Below are 21,612 nucleotides of genomic sequence, written 5' to 3' on the forward strand. Positions count from 1 at the left end.
TTTTTTTCTTTTTTTTTCTTTTTTTTTTTTTTTTCTTTAAACAAATAAGTGGGGGAGAATGCCTCAAGATGCTGTCTGACAAAGATGAGGTGACTGGGAGAAGAGGATTTGTATCTTCAAGAAAGTGTCTGAGATAAATGCACAATTAGTAGATACCGGAATCTAGGCTGAAACTAAACCCTAATTTAAAAGGGATGGGGAAAGGAGGAACTTGTTGCTAGAGAGGTTTATGTTCTTTAATTTTGTGGTTTAAACTTTTTAAAAAAACCCACAGCAACAAACTTAAAAGCTTTTTAACCTTTAAAGTCTGTGTATTGCCATTGGATGAGGAAGAAATATCTCCTTTCAAGTAAAACAAATTACCTCCAGCTTAATCTGAATTTTCACTGTAGACGTTGTTTCTTAGATGACCTGACTTTGGTTTTCCCTTTGTTACAATGCCCAATGTAATAACAAAACAAAACCACCCAGAACAAAACCAAGGATGACTTTGCGGCAATATGCCTTACTCTTTCATAAACAGTGTATTCCCTTCCTCCTAAAAAGCAGGGATGAAGAATTCAGTCTACATCAGTTACCAACCCCTTGAGACACAGCATAAAGTCAGACAGGACAAGCCAAGAAAGGTCGTGGCCACTGACCCAAAATGATACTTATTATCAGGCAAAGGAAATAGCTGCCTCCCCGGACGGAGATGAACAGTCAGGCGTACAAACCTGGGAATTGTTTATTTCGCGCTGGTCCAGTGCTGAATATTTCACTGCTGTGAAAAATTGGGTGATGTTTTCCAGCCTCCTCTTCTTATTGTTTTTATTTCCCATCTTAGGAAAACAGTCCAAGAACTTGATTGAAAAACATGTTTTGAGGAAGCAGTAAGAAAACATAGTTAAATGGTGGGTGGCCCTTTAGTCTGATGAGCTGTGAGTGGGCTTATAGCCCGTGTCTGACCTCAGCTGTATTAGTGTGTGCCTGGAAGTGATGTTAGGGAGTCGCTTTAAATTGACTGTCTTCAAACTTGGCCATCCGTCTGCTACTTGCATTTAATGCAGAGACATTTCCACGGCGTTGGTAGGTTACTCTTTGAAGAAATAGTTAGGCTGGCTTATACCACCTGTTCCTCAAAAGAACTGTACATTCAGTTTTCCTTGAAAATGCCCTCAATTTCTTTCCTTTCCACTGGAGAAAAAAGGCCGATTGGTCTGAGATCCCTGGACTGCTGGCAGCCCGTTTGGAGCAGTCACAGCTTGCTAAGTAGCGCTCCCAAATAAGCGGTTGTGGCACACATGCAGGCTGACTGCACAGCTCAGTGCACTAAGTCTGAATTGTCTGGGGCCCTTCCCCATATGCTGTGTATCCCCTTGCTGTTGTACACATTCTAATCTGTAATAATGATTTTGATTTATGACTGATTTTATTAGTTACTAAGAAACAGATTTGTAATGTTCTTATTCCTGCTGGTAGGCAGCTCATCCAACAAAAGCTCTTTTTTGATGTCTATGTTCACAGCAGTAAGTGTGAATATTGTCCAGCCTCAGTTAATACATCTACTCTATTTACCCTTTTTTTCATGGAGCATCACTATCTCAAAATCACGATGAATTCTTGTAAAAGCATTTTAACATTGGGTTAGTGGGCCAAAAATGGTGTCCTTGCTGATGAAAAACAAATACTTCTTTGAAGAAATTTAAATACATAAATTTTCAGCCGATTAAAATGAAGCTTTGATTAAATTTTTCTCCCCAACTTATGTCATACTTGCAGTAGCTTTGGAATAACAGAGAATGAAGTTCCGTAGAGGTTGGAATCACAATGAGTGAGATGGGGAGGAAACAAGATATTCCAGGAAAGGCAGCAGCATTAATCGACTAAAGTGGTCTCGGGCTGCTCAGTGTATGCTCACTAAACCAACAGTAATCTTTGGGAGATTTTAACTTCAGATCACCAGTTAAAATTTTTAAGAATCTCAGTTAAAATAACTTCTAAAATAGTTCCTAGGTTTTAACCTGTGCTTCTTTGGATGCGTTTCCTATAACTAGGAGCCTGCTTTTGTGATTTTGATTACTGGTATTATTTGATGAGATTCTCATCAAAGACACAAAGGAAAACATTTTGTGTAGCAACTGTTTAAAAGATACGTGCCAGTTCTGAACTATTAGCTTGGTTGATATGATCAATAGAAAGATAGGCCTCTCTCTAGTGTTGTCAGACTATGAGAGAGGTGGCAAGGTAGTGACTGTAAATTGCCCTTTGAAAGAACTTGTGTACTGGTGAAGAGGGAGTTCAGACACCTACCTGAGAGAACGTGACTGTATCCTGAAGTGAATCCAGTCCCAAGAATGGCATGTGATTGCTGCTGGTGAGGAAGAGTAACACAGATTGTAGCACTGATTTGGAGAAGATAACGAGTACTAGGGGAAGAACACAGGAGACAAAGGCTGTTGGCCGGTAAGTTCAGTGAGGAAAAAATGTTATCGTCAAGGCAGCTTTTCTCTAAAAACAAAGTGTTATGAACGTGATGCAGTTCTGTGGAACATTGATCTAAAATACCACAAACTAAGATAGTGCAGCAAGAGACGGTATGATATACTTCTAAGAGGGCCCTGGGAGAACAGACCATCTCTCATCATAGTCTTGAGTGATTTCTGGGATGAAGTGGCATAGGACTCTAAAAACTTTAGTAAACACTTTGTTACTGAGGTTCAGGAAAAGGTCAGCCCTACGGCACATCATTTGTACCCATTCCAGCAACTGTCAGCATTCTGGATGAGAGCAGCTCTAGCGCTCCAAGGGTCAGGTGAAATCTAGAGGCAGCCAAGATACACACCATGTTGCCCAATGTTTGGGATATTTTTTCTTCCAAAACACCGATTCAGATCCTCCCAAAACACACGTCCCATAGGCAGGGCAAGGCTGAAACCCATGGCCTTCACTGAGTATTAGTCACCACTAGCTCCTAACTGAAAATGGAAAAAAAGAACACTACAAAAATGTCTGTCATGCATTTAGTTTTGTAACAGGATTTATTGGAGAGGAAGGAGGGGGAAGAAGCATTTCTCAATCCCCAAATAACTGAGTTTTCTTTTACTCCAGGCTGGAGCAAACTGGCATACTCTTCCCCTTGTATACGTAAGTTGGGTTTCTGTTGTAAGCAGTATTGTGCGTTATCTTGCCCTCAGAAACTGATGTCGCTGGTCAGTGGGCATGAAGTTTACAAAGGAATTACACAGCTTGAGCTCAGGGTGTACAGACAGAAACTTGAGGGGTAAATCTTCCTTTTGTTGATTTACGTGGTGTAACAGCACTGATGATAAAGCCAGTTCCTGATCTCAGCCAGGGCTGTTTCAGTCCGGATCATACCTGACCCTGGGTTTCTTTTGATGGAGGTTTCTCCAAGAACTGTCCTCTGAGGGGTTAGAGCTATATCACAGGGCACGACTGTAGCTTAAGACTTGTCTTTTTTCACTCCATAGTGAACATAGGCATAACAAGACTGTGAAAGGCTTTTTGTATGCGTTGAAGTATCTAGCACAGTTGGACTCATTTTTCTTTTTAGGGCTAACTGTAATTGCCTTGGCAAACAGCCTGATCTGGAGAGGGTTTCTATAAACATGCCAGCACAGCTGGGATTTATTGTAGGATAGACAATCTCTTCTACCTCTCCAGCTACACAACCTCAAAATAAGTGCTATCTTTGCTACCTTGCTTTAGATGAGGTTGGTTCATAGTTAGTTGTAGCCAAAGCTGAATTTTTGCGTCCATATTCAGAAAGAATTGCCTTTCTCCTTGCTTCCCTACACTGTCCTCACTCTTTACAGGATCTGACTCTGTGTGATGTAAGGACAGGAGAAGAGAAGAAACCGGGAAGAATTCTCAGCTCTGACTAATTAAAACTGCTTTAAAAAAATTGAAGGGAATGATGTACTGGGCTTTAAGTAGATCACTCTGATAGAATCAAAGTAAGTGCCTGTCTCTGTAGGTCTTGTGTGCAAGCAAAGGTAGATTATTTTTTATGTCAGGGCTAGGTTCTTTAAAGGGTAGTGGAGAAAGTAATCTCTAAATACTACTGAATCCCTTTGAAAAATCTTAGTTGCAAACATCAGTATTGCTTTTTTTTCTTCTTCCCTTTCCCTGAGTCTCTGTTTTTCCATCTGAGCCAGCTGACAGACCCTAATCCATTAAACAGTAATCTTTCCCTTTTCTCAACATTAGAAATCTTTCATAATGTTTTACAGTGCAGCTTCAGTTAATGTCTGTGAAGACATGCAACTAACTAATTAACCCTTTGAATGTCTTTCTCCCTATTTATAACCAATATTGCATAGTGTTTAGTTTATGGATATTGGTGTTACTTATGCCAAGCGATGCATCTTCAGAGCTAAGGGGAACTTTTTCCTTCAGCTGAATTACTCTAAGATCCAAAGTAGCCACAGCAACCTGAAATTAATGCATATAGTTTATCAGTTATTGCCTGTAATTTTCTGTGGTGCTTCTGGTCTCAAATAAACCCACATCCTTTCTTCTCGCTCTCTCGCTCTCTTTATGATCATGAGAGTGCAACATGCAAATCATTTCATAGCTCCAGTGAAATGGGTGGCTGTTATCTCCCATGGTTTGCATTGTTTTGAAATTTCCTGTAGCAAATAAAAGTTAAGTTGCCATCTCTCACATTTGTACTACAGTCCAGACATTTCTGTATCTCAGTGAAATTGCTGACTGAAATTTGTCAGACTTAAGCAGATGACTGTTAGTCTGATGGTATAAATTGTATTACAAAAAATGTGTTGTGTCAGATACGTTAATATGTACCGGATTGATTTCCTTCCAGCGTAGGGGACAGTGGGACAGATCTTGTGACTAAAAGAGGAGCAGTAGATCTCATATAGTTTGACTTCCACAAGACTGGCAATATCTGATAAGTCTCTCCAAAGTATGAAAATTTTGATGAATTCAAACTTATGTAATGGGGATGCATAGCTGATGAAATAAATGACCTGGAGCACTCTCAAACTGACATGTTATTCTTCAGTATTTTCATTACTGCTTGGATGAGGGGCTAGAGGCATGTACAGGAATGCTGTAGGACACAGACTGGGATAGGATTGCAAGCCAGTTGGCAGAGTTGAGAAATCAAACTTACCTTGATGTCTTGGGAAAATAGTGTGGAATAAATAGGATGGAATTCAGCATTACTTCCTCAATGCAGCCAAGTGCAGTGCTTTGGTATTAAGTGATTTTGTGGCTTGGTTAGGGAAGAAGAATGTGACTAGGCAGCAAGTCCATAGAATAGGATTAGACAGTGGATCCCAGGCTGAACACAAGTTAAATATGTGAAGTTCAAGTGAAAAAGACCGAAAAATGGCATCCCTGCTACAGTAAGCAAGAGCATCAGGCTCTGCTCAGCACCGCTAGAGCCTGATTTTGAGCAGTGTCTGGATTTGGGCACCACACTTCACCAGTGATACAAAACATGAAGAACCAGTTATTAAGACTAGAGAAGAGAGACTTGTTAGAGGTTTGAAGATTATATGAGGGGTTGCTGTAGAAAGGAAAGTTAACTGGCTGTTGTCTCCATTCACAGAAGTCTTGGGCTAGCAGAGCAGCTCCAGTGTATTTCTTTAGTGACCAGTGGAGGAAGCATGTGGACTTTATGCAGGTTAGAGAAGCTGCAGTCACAAGTAGGTGAGGGGAAGCCAATTTGGACTCTAGGCGAGTGTTGGGACTGACTAACCTGTCAAGGTCTCTCCCACTGTTTTTTCCTGCGATCCCACGCTAACCGAGTTTCTCATCTCAGGCTGCTCAGTGTTCTCCCAGTCTGCTCATTAACCAGTTCATTTACATGCTCTGTTACAAAGAGATGAACCAATTAAAATCAGAAAAAGGGGTTGTGAGCCACTTTATTTCTCACAGCATCAGTGGCTGAGTAACACTAAATGTCAGATATTTCAAGCCTACGCAGTGCAGCAAGGATAGGAGATGGCACAAATAGACTTCCATCATGCAAATGAAAGTCTGGTACGAAAATAAGAGCATCAGGGTTTTCAGCAGAACTATGAGCCCCTGCAACCTCTTACTTTGCTTTCAGACTGTGCAGCCTAATTATAGTTCTGCAGATGGTGTTTATTTTATTATGCACATGCGTAAGGGGAGAACTGGGGAGGGCTCTGCATCTTGGATGGTGGAATGCTCCCTGTGGGCATAAATAATATGACAACTGCTTTTATTAGCAGTGTTGTATCAGAAATAGTGGCTATTATACATTAATGTATAGTATTAAGGTATAGCAAGACCCAGTAACCTCCTTTAAACTTTTTATTGGAAATGTGAAGATATTTCTCATTTTTACAGCACAGATGATGCAGGCTGGTCCTCAGAAAAGGGGCTGGCATTAAACCAGTATGTTGGCAAAGGAGGTAATTCTAGTGGAACTCAGAACCCAAGTGTTTAGGTTGCAACGGAGAGGCATCAGGTCTCCTGAACTGCCTGGGCCACATTTCATGTCAGTCTCTCTTCCTTGTAATTCCTCTGATGGTAGTTGGCTTGGTCCTCAATTATGCTAAATTATCACTGCTGGGACCATTATTGGAAAGTTGATTTTTTTTTCCCTCCCTTTTTTTTTTTTAACATGCTTGAGGCAACCAAAAATGCTTAAAGATCCTCATAAGGACTGCAGAATAACATATTTAAATGTCGTGTTTCTAACCGTGTTGGGAGAATTGTGGCTTAGATAGCAAATTGTAAGGAAGCTTTTGAGATTGAATTAGCTATACTGTGTAAGTGGTGAAAAGCAAAAAGCCCAGAAGAGAGCAGAGCTGAAATTAGCTATAGCTTGCACCTGGGTATTATTGTGCATCTCATCCGAGCCACACAGTGACAGTCATCATAGAGGTGTTATAATGGCTTTGGTTAATGACAAGAGTAACAGCTAATGTCATTTTCTTACCCTGTTCTTTAGTCTCAGAAGTCCAGGGCTCCTAGGCAGTTTAATAAGAGGGTGTTTATCTGGCCGAATCCTGGATAATTTAGTGACTATGGGGGAAACAGGGAGGTGCTGTTTCTAAGTTCTGTTGTTCCATGTTTGTTTTGGACCCCAGTGGTCAGCAAATGCTAATCTCATCCAGAAGTTTTGGCAGTTAACATATGCTGCTCTGTTTTTAATCTGGGGGCTGTGTGAGATGCAAGACACACTTCAATTAAAAAATGACAATTTAACGTGGTTATTTTTAGCAAAGCAAATGAAATAAGAGAAGATATTTGTAATAGACAGTAGTGCTTAATTTCTTTCAAATCCAGTGAAAGTTTTGGCTTTCTCTAATGACATAAAAGTTTGGGCAATTTTAACCCTGAAGGCTCCATTTATCCCTTGTTTATTATGCTAACAAAATAACGTTTTGAAGAGAAAAACAAACTAGAAATTATTACTGCCAGAGATGCATGGAAATGGGATATGAAACTTGAGTCTACCCAGGCTGGGTTTGGAATGTGTGCTATCACCATGAAGGCCAAGTAGTCAGCTGATGGTAACCCCTGCAACAGGCGACTGGGTTGATTTACAGCAGCTGAAGTGCTAGCCTGTTCCCGCTGCTGTTCCATACCAGAGCACCCAGGCATATTGAATGAATCTGTCCATGATGCAGATGAGTGCCTTATACATGGCCAGTTTTCCTCGTAGGCACCATTTCATTATTCAGAATTTTACTAAGATCTGTTAATAAGCTTTGAAATTTCTCTAAGTGAAGATACATGGAAGAAATACTGACTAAAGAACAGTGCCATACAATGATCAGTTACTTGTTTCCCAAGAGGCATTTTAAATTTCTACCAATTGTTATTTAATGAGAAAAGCTTCATGCCAAAAATATCATTTTCTTAAGGAAAACAGGAGCAGCTCCATGTATTACACACCATGAGCTGACTTCAGGCTGCCATCTGCTAAACCAGCCCAGGAAAACAGGCTTTCAGCTCAGCACTGAAGTGGTTCTTTTCTCTGAAAAGTTCAGCTGGCACTGATTTGTCACAGTCCCATCAAAAGAAAGACTGAGGGGTTTTGACATGCCTGTGGTGTGGAGCCAGCCTTGGATTGCAATCTTGGTATTCTGGGATCATCATCTATAATTATCAAAGGGCACTGAGAATCCATGAGGGGAGGAGCACAGCTCCTTTTTCTGCTGCTGATAACTGGAAAAACTGCAGTAAATTTGATGTCTCCTGCCATTTTGAGGTGAGAGTGAGTTAGTTATTCTGCGTTTCTAATGCCTGGATATAAGATCATTTCCATCCCACAGTGCTGAAATTTACGGTTACTCTTATACTGCGAAAGAGCAGAATTTCTTACCACTGTCTGCTCTTCCATCCTCTTAACCAGTCAGGAAAAGTGATGATTCACACAAGAGTGTCATGAGTAATCACTGGGTTGAAACCAGTAGATTCCATATCAGCTATGGGTTGTCAGAGTGCCTGTTTTCTGAAGCGTTGCTTGGGAGGTTCTCTCTGGGACTGTGAGGCCACAAACATATCCTTTCAGCAGAAACCCTCTGCCTAGGATTTCTTGGTAACAAACACAATACTGCTGCAAGATGTACCCCTGTGGCTTTCCCATGTTCAATGATACTTAGAGGTGCTTCTTTTAGTGCCTTGATCCACAGGCTATAAAGGCACAGCAAGAGGCAAGCTAGTGAGGAGTGGAGGCATCACAGGAAGAGCCCAGCTGTGCTCTGGTGAGAATCTGCGTGTAAATAGAGATGGAGCCAGGAAAGCAATGGGAGAGGAGGAATGAGTGGCTCTAATAAGAGCCAGATAAATGAGAAAGATGAGACCCGGAGAAGAAGAGGTATATTTCACAGGTGTGTGTTCTCTGCCTTTGGTGCTGGGTGGCAGGGGCCGTTGCAGTAACTCGTGCTGTTGGTGGAGGGGGGTTTTGAGTATGTCAGCCAAGGGAGTGGCAATGAAAGAAGAGGAGCTTAGAGTTCTGGTGTCAGTAGCATCATTTCTAGCTGCTTTTCTTCACAGGTTGGTTTTTTTTTTTGTCAAAAAATTTCCCTCTAATGCTTCTTCCCTTCTCCTTTCACTTACCTTCTGTGCATTAGCTGCTGCAATGCCAAATAAGTCTTCTAAATGCTGAATTCATTCCAGTCCTCAAAGATCACCTTCAGCTAAGGGCAGGACTAGGAACTCTGGCAAAAAAACAGCAGATCCTGAGGGTGCAAGAACGTAAATAATCCTGTATACCCTGACTTTCAAATATACTTGGTGCCACCAGATTTCTTAACTTCCTGGTACAGAAATTCTGTGCTTCAGTGGCAATGTGATGCAGAAAAAGTGTGTAGAGGAATAGCTGGGAAGATGCTGTGATCATTTCTGGAGTGGAGTCCTCAGTAATCTCTGGTTTGCTTTGTTAGGACCTCTGTGAAGACCCCCGCCTGTTTGTGAATGGAATCAGCTCCCACGACTTACACCAAGGCACCCTGGGGAACTGCTGGTTTGTGGCTGCATGCTCCTGCTTGGCTCTGAGGAAGACCCTCTGGCAGCGGGTAGGTGTGTTTGGTGCAGGAAATAAAGCTAATAAACCTTGGTTGTTTCCCTGCCAGTGGTTTTCCCTCTAGGATTAATGTACCTCTCATGAGTGGTGAATTTTTGTGGATTCAAATTTTCCCTTTCTTTGGAAGTTTATTTTTCATCTTATGAGATCTCCCCACTCCACAGTCCCATTAAGCACCAAAGAGATATAACAAAGCCAGAGAGTACAATAGGTTCCATTTGTCTTTCTCTGCAGGTCAACTTGAATTTTACTTTCCTAAAAGATTTTTTGAAGTGGGACTATGTTTGGCTTTGTACCAAATTCACCAAATTTTTTTCCACTGCTTCATCTGTGTAATGTCAACTGCTCATAAAGCTGAATACCAGCATGGTGCATGCTCCAGGGCAGTCTGCCCTCTGAAAGAATCTTAACACACTGCATTTGGTGAACTTTCCCTTCCGTGGTTTCTCAGGTGATTCCAGACTTTAACGAACAAGAATGGGACCCTAAAAACCCAGAGAAGTATGCTGGGATTTTCCGTTTCCGTTTCTGGTGCTTTGGAGAATGGACAGAGGTGGTCATTGACGATCTGCTGCCAACAGTGGACGGGAAGTTGATCTACTGCCATTCCAACGTAAAAAATGAATTCTGGTGTGCGTTACTGGAAAAAGCTTATGCAAAGTATGAGCTAGTTCATTGTCCTTTTAGTCCTCAGCGCTGTCCCTTCTATCCGTTTGTTTGTCTTTCAACTCTATCTTACTTTCCATAGATTTTAGATTTGCTACTAGTAGAGAACCTAAAAAAGATTGAAAACTCCTTTAAATCTGCACAGAGGAGGGGAATGAGTGCAATGTACTCTACTTCAGCAGGCCAAATCCTTAAGGATTATTACATTCCTTTCCTAGAAACCCAGCAAAGGTTTATTTGCAATCTGCTGTTCTGTTTTGTCCTGTTTTGGTTTTTCCTTGGTGAGACACAAATATATTGTCTACGTTCACGCCAAATTAGAGCACTTCTAACAGCCACTTGATAACTGAGAATGTTCTGTGTTTCCTCCAGGCTGGCTGGATCTTATGAAGCCCTAGATGGAGGCAGTGCTGCAGATGCAATTGTGGATTTCACTGGAGCCGTGGCAGAATCTATTGATTTGGTACAGGGCAAATACGGTGAGATTATTTCTGAGCAAATGAAGCTGTTTGAAGACTTGCTGAAAGTGCATAAAAGAGGCGGGTTGATCAGCTGTTATATTGCGGTATGTATAGAGAGCTGGATTTTAAGTTAATTTCAATGAAAAAAAATCTGGAAAAAATACCATTATTAGTATAAGTATATTGAGTATGTCCTTTATTTGTATGCTTTGGAAAAGCTTCATATGGAAAAAGCTAGCAAGCTGGCGGTGTTGTCAGCCAAGTACAGCATTCCATGAGCCACTAAATACAATCACAAAACCGCAAGGCCATTCGTGCTGCCACTTAACTTTGGATCTGAAACGCTATTCTTTCTGAATGGTCATAGTTGTGTATTGACCCGAGGTTAATCCACCTATAATGCCCTAATTTACAGACCAGATGGCAGCGTTCAGTTTCTTTATTTCTTAGGGAAGTCTGTTTACAGAAAACAGTTCTGCTGGCACTGGGCTGCTGAGACTTCCTGACTTTGGTTGTGGTGATGGAGTCATCTCCTCAGTGTGACACTGGAGTGGAGCTGAGCTGCAAGGCTGAGCTCATTGGTTATTCGGGTATTACTGCTTGTCAATAAGACTCCCCATTAGAACTAGCCAGCAAAACTTGCCTATGCTGGCTGATGTGAGACAGCTAGCTCAGGTGCCTACTTGAGGAGGCCATGACCCTGAAGTTCCCTTAGTATTAGAGAGGGGATGGCTTCCCCAAGGATGATGCAGGATTGCCTTCTGTGGAAGCTTTACCTCTCTCCATTCAAGGTGCTAGAAGGCAGATGAGCTGCAGCTTCACAAACCACAGGCAAACAAGACCTTGCACAGCCCCTCGCAGAAGGAGGGAAACCAGTGACAGCCAGGCTTAACTCGCCTCCTGTCAGTCTGCGATGTCAGGCCATGACTGGGTAGCACTGAAATTCTCACCTTGTCTGAAGCTGTTACTGCACGTGGAGGGCTAACAAACTGCCATTGCACCTGAATATTTCCTAGGAGATTGCTTTTAAATGATTTTTAAAGTGCAGCCTGCAGGAAAGGGATTGTTCTCTAGAAGTTGCAGGATTGTCATCTAGGTGCACTTCAGCATCTTATTCCCATGCCCTCTGCTTCCAATTTAAGGCCTTAGCTAAGGCTAATCTTACCTGGATTTAGTTAAATCACTTAAGCACTTTGCTTTAATTACCCTGTCTGTGAAACAAAGATCATATTACCGTAGCACTTAACTACTTCATAGCTGTAGTGTAAGTGCTAAATCCATGGTGAACTGGTGGGCCCCCACGTTTTTGTTCATGCAGAAATTCTTGCAAGTGTCATGGTAGTTGCAGAGTTACCTGGAACAGAAAATCAGCCGTGTTTGGAGATGCCTGAGAACACTATCTGTTTAGCTGGCCCCATGCCATGTACTGCCCTGTACCGGTGCCATGGTACTGAAGAGGAGCATGTGGTACCTTCTGAGAGATGAATTTGAACCTTAGAACTCAGCTGGGATAGAACAGAAGTCTTGAACTGTCACTCCCAGCAACGTCAGGCAGTGGCTCAAACAAATTCTTCTAGGTCTTCGGTGTTTGTTTTACCTTTTTCAAAAGCTCTGAATTTTTATTTAGAAATAATTCCATCTGATTTGTTCAGACCAGACTGGCAGACCAGACTTCCTGGTGTGTATTGTTGTTGTAAACATTGTTTCTGGGGTGATAAGTTGCTCCCAAAGGCTAAGACAGTTCAGTTTCTTGACGTGGATCTGGTGAGGAGATAGGCGAAGTACAGGGAGTTATATTTTAAAAAGCAATTAATGAGACAGTTGTAACACTTTCACTTCTTCCTGGCACGTATTTCTGCCAGTCAAACGCAGATGCTTCTAAACATTGTTTACACAGAAGCTGTTCCTATTGGTTTGGCTTGACTTGTCTGCATTTACTGCTTTTTGATAGATGTATTATACCTAGAACAAAGCTTGCTAGATACAGAGTGTTTAATACTCAAGTGGCTTCATTGCTGACTTACAAACACTTCATCATTTTCCTTAGATTAAAAAATAGTCCTGAGCTTCACCATTTAGGAATTTGAACAGACAGTACATGTTTAAGTATCTAAAATAAATAAATAAGTAAATAAATACCTTCAGAACGAGGTGGGAAAGGCATCCTAGCAGTAAGAAAAGCCTGGGGGTTAATAAAGGCAGCAGGAGAGGTTACAGACTTGGTGCTGTCAAGGTCTCTTGTTTGCTTTTTAGTTGTGAAAAATGCAAGGGAAAGTGTTTCATTGGAGAAAGCCCAAACCCATTGGAGATGTCAGTCAGTCTTGGTGTAACACGTGAGCTGATTCTTTAGGAGCCGTTGTCAGTGAAAGGCAAAGAGGTCTTGGTGAGTCTCATAGTTGCCAGACCATCTGTCAGTTCCAATTTGATACATATTAATATTTTCCTTTTTTTTTTTTCATTTTTTTTTCTTATTTCTTATCTTTGGGGACTGAACACTGTTGTATTAGTGCAACATTTGCCTTAGGAGAAGACCTGTCTGTCTAGACCAGAGAAATTTTGAAATGGGTAAAAATATCTGAGAAAGTGCTGTGTGCATTTTGTAACTCTAGTAAGTCCATCTCTCTCCACCGGAGCAAAGGCTCACTTGATCATTGAGCTCTTAAGTAGATTATTACAAGTTTACATGCGAGGATATGCCCTGAGTCATATCTTCCTTCCTTGCTGTCCAAGGGAGTGAGTGTCTTAAGGCCGAATGGGTTATAGGCCAATATAGGTGAGATTCTGAATATGGCTCAGTGCAAAGACGCCGGTGCTGGCTCTGGTGAGGTGTGAGGAATCCAGAGGTATGAGCATTTTGATTGTTTCTGGCTCAGTAGAAGGGTTGTACCAATGGCACAGCTTTACTTTTCCCACTGTCCTGCCTGGTATGTGTTGCTCAGAAGTAGCATTGTACTGGCCTTGTAAAGGGCCAGTCGTTCAAAGCAACTCCAGCATCTTTATATGATACTGCTTTTCTGGTTTTAGATGTACTTAGGAGATTTTGATCTGGATTAAGTAAATGAAATGGTGGTCTTTTTCGGAGCTTGACAATTTTTATATATTTTTAGATCAGCATCTGATCAGGCCTGGGTCATCCAGCAGGACAGTTTGCTGTCTGATCACTGCTGGAAACTAGGCTTCTTGTGTAAAGTTTACGACAAGCAAACCCAGTTCCTAAAAAAGCCAACAGATCTGCCACTTGCCATGTAAGAGAGGCCTGCCAGGTCATGAGCGAGGTACAGGACAGGTTTGACAAATGGCTAGGAAGTTTTCCTGCCTGTGCCCTCTATTTTTACCCACTGCAAGTACTTCTTCCTGGGTATCAAATTTACCCCAATACAGAAACAGGTATGGGACTCACTGGCTAAATCCTTAGGCCCTACAAAGTGTCCAGTTGAGGACACCACCAGAGAATGCTATGTCTAAGCACAGTCATCAATATCCAGAAGACCCTCAATATTCAGAAGAACCATTTTGTGAAGGTGACAAGATTTTGGAAGGTTGTCCATCAGCCCAGTCTTTAAGTCTCTGAGGCCAGGAGGAGACGGACTGTCTGTAGCAGGCAGTATTCTGCTATGTTCTGGACTTCTGTCTGCTAGGACTCGTCTGGCACTGTCATGCAAAAGACCAGACTAGTGAGCTACTGGTTTTGAGTCCCAGTAGTTTTCCTGTATAGTCAAACCACTTGGAAAGGGAATGTATGAACATGTAGCTGTCAGGTCCCTCAATAATGCAACTTTTTCTTTTTTTCTTTTTTTTTTTTTTTTCCAAATGTCATTCTTGGTGCTAAAGGTTTCCTCTGGAGGTCCCAGTGAAGTGGAGACAGAGATGGGTCTTGTCATCGGCCATGCCTACTCAGTGACTGCAGTTCGGAAGCTGCGCCTTGGAGAAAGGCTCATATTCTCTTTTAAGGCAGAAAAGCTGTTCATGATCAGGTTGAGAAATCCCTGGGGAAAAAGGGAGTGGAACGGTGCCTGGAGTGACAAGTAAGTGCTGTAAATCCAGTGTTGAAAGGAATGAAACCGTAATTAGGGCCACTGGACATTAGATGCATGGTTAAACACTGTTGACACACAACATCAGTCTGCAATACTCGGAGGTGGCTGAACTGTTGTGCCATTTCTTCCCAAGTACAGCATTCTCTGAGCAAATGAGCACATCCTGGAGGAGCCAGGAGGTTATGGCTTCCTGGGCCTTAGTCTACTGTGTACGTCATTGTTCTGGCACACTGGAAAGTAGGAAAATAGCCTACAATTAAGGTGATGAGTCAAGAACATGAGGTTTGTTCCCAGCTTCACCACTGAGTTTGCTTGTGACTCAGTTTCTCATCTGTAATTCCTAGCTGCTGGGGATAGTATGTCTTTTATTCTTAGATAATTCAAGTGACCAGTGAAAAATGCTGTGAAATTGCCACATTCATGATTTCTTGAATTATTTTCTAATGAATTTTAATGTGGGCCATGAGCTTAACAGGCACCTCTACAGAGAGAGAAATGATTGCTGGAGGGGATGCATTTGCATTCCATCACTGGCAATTTGCACATGGAAAATGTTTAACTAGGATGTTACAGTTCAACACTGCTTACCAGCCACCGTTACCGTTTAGTAATGCAGTGTTCTTAACAGCAGCATATTAAGTTCTTATCTTCCATACTTTAGCTTGCAAAAATGTATTGGTTTCAAAGGGCTTGGACCAGGTAGACTATGAAGAAAGTGCAGAAGAGCTACTGTGTCTTGTTTAACTTCAGCTGTTTGTGGTTCTCCACTAGTTCTTGTCATGGCACAGCTGCCACTCATTCCGGTAGAAGCACTGAGGGCTCTGAGGTTGGCCCATGGGTTTTGGCCTAACAGAATTAAATTGAGAATTTCCAAATAGGTTAAGAGATTGTCTGTTATGGCAAGCAACCTCTCTTCCTTCCTGCCAACCGCCTTCAACTTTGTCCTCTTAAGTACTTTTGGAAAGGAATTGTGGCTCTATCTAATGTAACACATTAGGGAAGGGGCTTATGCTGTCTTCTATCATGTTGTCTGCTTTAAGCATCAGCCTGCTTGCATTTAGAACACTGTGCTCCCCTGCAGTCAGTGGAAAGAGGCAGGTGCCTCCAGGGAGCAATGCAGGGCACGGAGCAGGTAAGTTATATGCTAATGCAGGCCATGAAGTGTCTATGCGATGTAGTGTTACTGTGGAAACTGGACACTAGGCTCCTGCTGCAACAGTTTCTGCTCAAAGGCTCTCTAGGGAAATCTCAGACCTCAGGCCTGTTTTATTTAAAGAGATTGAAAGACAGAATACTCTGGTCTAAGTGAAGTGTTCAATAAAGCTCCTGAGGAGGAAAACCAGGTTTCTTTTGAAGGGCCTTCAGGGAATGGAGTCAATCTCATATGACCTTCCAAACCAGCTGTTTAAGGGAGGGTGTGACAAAGGAAATCAATAAGGTTCTGCTCTAGTTGTGCCAATTGCCCATTCATCTCTCTTTTTTAGTAGCTTTCAAATCAATTATGTTTTAAAACTCCTCCTGTAAGCCCCACAATTTCTTCCTGAATATCATCTATCCTTTCAGTACTCCAGTGTTACCTTTATAACAAGGGACCATGGGAGAATTTTGCTCGCAAGTTTTTTTTTCCAAGGGGAGAGTATTTAATTATAGTTATTAATCATCTTTCTTGTTTCCCCACCCCCTTTTAGTTCTGAGGAGTGGAAGAAAGTCAGCAATTCAGAACGTAAGAGCTTGGGACTCACTCTCGAAAATGATGGAGAGTTCTGGTAAGTGGGAACCACGTGAAGGGTTTGGAGATACTAGCTACACTGAGTAATTGCCACGAATTCTGCCATTTAACAACTTTGAAAACAACTCCCCAAATGGATAAGATTATGCAGTCCTGGCACAAGGTCTGTTTCTTTTAAACTCCCAAGGGATGACAGAGAAAAACAGAAAAAATGGATTAAAAACTAGTAGAACAACATTAGTAGCTCTTAGTAAATATAAGTTTCAAATATCCTCAAACCCTATTATCTATATTTAGGAAATTCACTCAGAATCCAAGACAACACATGTGCTGGTTTACATCACAGAATGCCAAATATTGAACACACTGTCAATCCTGTTTACTGACTACTGTGCCTGTCTGTAGCATTTCTAGGTCAACCATGGCTGAGGTATCTGTAAATACAGTTGCAGCCAAAGAATTTTGATATTTTTCAGTGCTTTCCACCATGGGCACAAGAAACATTAGTTCTCTACAGATTCTCTAGAACTCTAATGATTTTGATTCTACTTAAAGCTTAGATACACCAAGGCAACTTCTTCAGTAGATCATCCGTATTGAATCAAGTGTGCTGGTAGGGCTTAGCATGAAAAGCCTTCTGTTTGCTTGGCTTTGTCAGAACTGGCAACTGGAAGCCAGCTGTGGGGCTTGGTTGTGGGCCATTAATAAGCCAGGACATGATGGTAGTTCAGAGATACCAAGCTGTTAGAGATTAATGTGTTTTAACTGCTCTGCAATCCAGTCTGTCGCTTTAGCAGGCCCAGGTTATGGCACTCAGATGGTGCTAAATGAAATCTATGTTCAGAGTAGAGAGGTTTGAGTCATGCTTAGGGACAGATGTAACAACAAGGACCATGATAATGAGGAGTGGATAGTGATTTGGTTGCAGGATATATCTTGTGCCTGTGCAAAATGTATGTCATCAGATCCAGCTTGGTAGATGCAACCTGTCCTTTAGTCATAGTGTGATTGTGGCTTCCAGGTATTTCCACATGTAGAGCTTTCCAGTGAATCAGTTTGTCCGCTGGACAGTTGAGCAAGAGCCTTCTCTTAAATTACTGGAAGATTTTGTGTGTTGTTTTGGCTCTTTGCATAGGTATTTTTATTTTATAAATATACTATTGCATAGGATACTTATTTTAAAATAAACCATTACTTTTCCTGGTGTTCCATGGAACAGGATGACATTTGAGGACTGGTGTAAGAATTTCACTGATGTGGACATCTGCCGGATTGTGAATACCTCCTACTTCAGTCTCCACAAGACCTGGGAGAAGAAAATGATGCATGGGGCTTGGGCAAGGAATTCAGAGCCCCTGCTAAATCGCTCTGGTGGATGCTTTGATAACAGAGAGACCTTCCTTCAGAATCCCCAGGTGGGAATCCCTGCATTTTGTGAGGTGTTGAAGTGTATCCACTTTAGCTAGGCTTTCTGAAGTATCCACCCTGTTTAGGAGTTGGCAGTGAGAACTTGTCAGAAATCTCATTGCTGGTGGTCTGTCCTCTGGGAGTATGCTGATTCGCTGCATGTTTCGGTGATGTCTGTGAAATCTCTCAGAAGAGTTCAGATATTTGTCTAGGACTGATCATGTTTGGGGCTGGTGAGTCAGACACACCAGGATTAGTGAAGTTCTGCCTGGACTTCTTTCAGTTTCCCAGTGGTAGAAGGGCAGCAAGTCTGGTTTTCTAATGACAGAACTCCGTTCACTCAACACCCTTAAACAGCCTGAGGATTTGGTCCACTGTATTTAGTTAGTATCCCTTTGCATTAGTCTAAGATTCTGAAAGTATCTAGTCTCTTCCCCAAGCTTGCTCTCTCACCAGTGTTACAGAATTTTCCTTGCCTCATCCAACTCGATAACTTTCAAGCTATTCAGTTTATCTGTTCACCCATTCTTACTCCATTTCTCACCTTCCTGCCTGTCTCAGTGTTGTACGTTTTCATCCCGGTGTGCGCAAATTCAGACATAAAACTTCCATTACTGTCAATGAGATCTGGGCATTTACTGCTTTAGTTATTACTTTGAAAATTGACCTTTCTGTTCTTTCATAATTCACCACATACTTTAGATTAATGAAAGATGTTCCTGTGTCTGCTTCTCTGCACTTGTATGGGAGATTTCCATCTGCATCCCTCAATTTTGATAGCAGGATATGGGAGAAGTGCAACAAGCAGTTCCTCACTCTCTGTCTTCTGTCAGTGCCTCATTTCCAGAGGGTGATTTTATTCTGATATTCCCCTGTATGATTCTGGATATATTCCAAGCACTTGTCTGGGTCTCGTATGTAAGTGTTGAGCTGCCACAGAGAACAAAACATACACATTACAGTTGAATGCAATGTCTGATGCAATGGAAGTTCTTTTTATTCCAGTGTTATCTGTAGGGTAGTTGATTAAAAGGCTCTTAATAGCAGTGCTGGAACACATTTATGTTATCTTAGGGCTGTCATAAATTACTGTAGCACATACTGCTGTAATCTAGAGATAACCTCTGCCTGTTGTCCCTGAGTGAAATGCCTGCACTGAGGCCTCCTGTGAAGTTTATCTGTACAGAGAGGGATTGTGACACTTCCAGTCCCTTTAGATAAGGGAATTTAAGCCAAGTAAAATGTATTCCTATAGCCACCTGCTGATTTTCAGATTGTTACCCGTTAGGACATCTGAAATGTCATCTGATTAAAGATCCTCACAGTTGCACACCTCTCATCAGTCCAAGAGAGCTATCTCACACTCTCACAGGTCCCTTTCCACGCTTCTATTTGCCGTGGAACACTCTAGGCTATCTGACAAGGTAACACTGCGTATGGTTCAACAGGGACAAGAATTAAAATGTGCCTTACTAGGTGTTGCTGCATGTTTATATCTTGCTTTTTAGATTCTTTTTGCAGAGGCTTTTTACAATCCCTAGGACTCTCTGCAGGGTCCTGTGCTTTCTCTGCTGCAATGTTGATATAGCACACAAATAAGAGTACAAAGCAGCATAGAATTTCTGCCAAAAACGAGCCAGCCCAGCCTACCAAGCAGTAGTTCTGTAGGAGGCTAATTTGGACTGTAAATACTGTGAACAACTAATGAAGCCCAGAGGCTTGGGAAGGTATTGATTTTCTTTCCAATACTGCTGTGCTTCAGCCAACTCTGCTAGAGGTTGGTGTTTCTTCCATGTGGGTGTGACACTGCCTGAGACAGCCCAGGGTCAGGGATGAGAAATGGGATGGTGCCTTATTCTGCACAGCTCTAACCACAGAGGGATGTGAAGTCATTACAGGGGATCGTTCCACCACAGTAACCAAGGCAATCTCAGTATCTACCTAGAGCAAAGCTTAATGAGGATTTGCTTTTTAGCAGCTCTTGGAGGAAAAAGGGAGGGGCAAATTGAACCAATGATGATATTCCTCTCCATGCTGTCAGAGAATTTCAGCTTAAATCAGAACGTGCACATGGTACCCAGCTGTGCACCGCTGCAGTTTTATGCTTTTATTTGTTTGCTTCACAAAGGTGTTTGAGGATGGAAGAATACAGCATCTGTCTAAACTTGGTATAAATAACACCCTCTTCCCCTGCACTGGTTCTGATGACTCAGATTTGCCCTCTGTATGCATGAAAGAAGCAAAACTTAAAGGACTCTAATAGTAAACAAATTTGAGCGTTTAATTCTTTGTCGTACAAAGAAACACCTATCTGGCCTTTTTTGTCTACTGAAAGGGTACATACTTAGCTGGTCTGGTACTGATACTTAATAATGTAAGCAATTCAAGTTTGATTTATTGAGGCGGGAACTGCTGCCTAAGCTTGAAATAGATTCCTTTGATTGGTCTTAAACCCAAGTTGATTCAAGTTTACTTTGAACAGTTTGGGTAAAAGGTTTGCATGTTAAAAATGCATGTGTCCTTCTCCGCCCCTTTGACTGGGTATTCCTAAGACTTTCAGGAAAACTGAGGAAGTCCAAAATTAGTGGTCCTGTCACTCTTATATTAAATAGAAATTGTAGATGCAGAAAAAAGTTGTAGGGTTTGGGGGTTTTTTAACTAAGATTTGGAAGATTCCTTCATTTGCAGGTCTTATATAAAGATGTTTGAAATGTACAGGCCCTGTTTAGATATTCAAGTCAAAAGAAGTATCAGAAATTATCAAGATCCCATCTTGTCTGTCCACCTTTTTTATCTCACTCCTAATTTATATTTACCTAAATAAAACTTTATTTTTGTCTTTTGCTTTCAGAGGAGATGTTCTCTTCTGCTGTCTCAGCAGTTATTTCGTACTACTGTCTCACGCTGTCTTTGTATGAATTACCTGAAAAAGAAAATAAGGTTTAAAGATCCTTATTATTAGCATTAATTTTCAGCTGTGAATATCTGTTAGGTGGATAGCTCTCCTCCTCCCACCCCCAAATGTATTTTCTTTTGCCTCCTTTGTATGCATGCATGTATTTCCTTGGTGATGGCTCTATCCTCAATATCCTAAGGGATTTCTAACCACTTACCCTCTTCTCTCTTCTACTAGTATGTCTTTGATGTTAAGAAGACTGAGGACAAAGTGTTGGTCTCGTTACAACAGGAGGATCGTCGCAAATACAAGAAAGAAGGGAAAGGAGATAGCATCCCAATTGGCTTTGAAATATTAAAGGTAGGCAGCCATCTGCACTCCTGGTGCAGAGTTTGTGCAGCAGTCCTGCTGCGTGCTGGCAGTGAGATCTGGGCAGATCGAGGTATGATTAACGTGGTGGGGCCTGGCTCTTCTCTCAACATGGGCTTTGCGTGTGTACTGCACACAGTCACCACAGCTAGCATTAGACAGACTAGTTGAACTCGATTGAATTTAGTTCAATTCAAACTGTTTCGAACAAAAGGAACATAAGTAATTTTTCCCTATTGCAAAAGAATTTTAAGTGCTTTTCCTACCCCAAGCTTTGAAGAGAAAGTAAAAAAAGTATTAATGCTTGAAACATGGAGAGATTTTTTTCTCCTCACTGGAGGCTCCTGCCTCCATTTCATCAGCAAATACAGCCAAGTGAATGGGTTTGAAAAGTCTGCAGTTTTTCCTTTGCCACTTAGAAAAAAGGGTCAAGAATGTTTTTGGAGGCTGGAGTAAATGAGAGAAAATTCAAAAAGGAACCAAAGGGATCCCAATCAGTAATTTAATTGCAC

General features: G+C 41.7%; 1 protein-coding gene across 5 annotated transcripts in view; it reads left to right on the plus strand.

Annotated features, from left to right (window-relative positions):
- The window catches only part of CAPN6 (calpain 6), an 81,035-nt gene that overhangs the window by 30,808 nt on the left and 28,615 nt on the right, over positions 1-21,612 (plus strand). For all 5 annotated transcript variants that reach the window (XR_008749654.1, XR_008749655.1, XM_027787926.2 and 2 more), the window contains exons 4-10: positions 9,396-9,527; positions 9,987-10,195; positions 10,574-10,766; positions 14,494-14,687; positions 16,388-16,465; positions 17,648-17,843; positions 20,969-21,091. Coding sequence is in view for 3 of the 5 variants with exons in the window: in XM_027787926.2 (XP_027643727.1) it covers positions 9,396-9,527; positions 9,987-10,195; positions 10,574-10,766; positions 14,494-14,687; positions 16,388-16,465; positions 17,648-17,843; positions 20,969-21,091 (1,125 nt within the window). In the remaining 2 variants the exon portion in view is untranslated. The remainder of the gene's footprint in view (positions 1-9,395; positions 9,528-9,986; positions 10,196-10,573; positions 10,767-14,493; positions 14,688-16,387; positions 16,466-17,647; positions 17,844-20,968; positions 21,092-21,612) is intronic.

This window comes from Falco peregrinus, chromosome 13, assembly GCF_023634155.1.
Source record: "Falco peregrinus isolate bFalPer1 chromosome 13, bFalPer1.pri, whole genome shotgun sequence".
NCBI classification, from domain to species: Eukaryota; Metazoa; Chordata; class Aves; order Falconiformes; family Falconidae; genus Falco; species Falco peregrinus.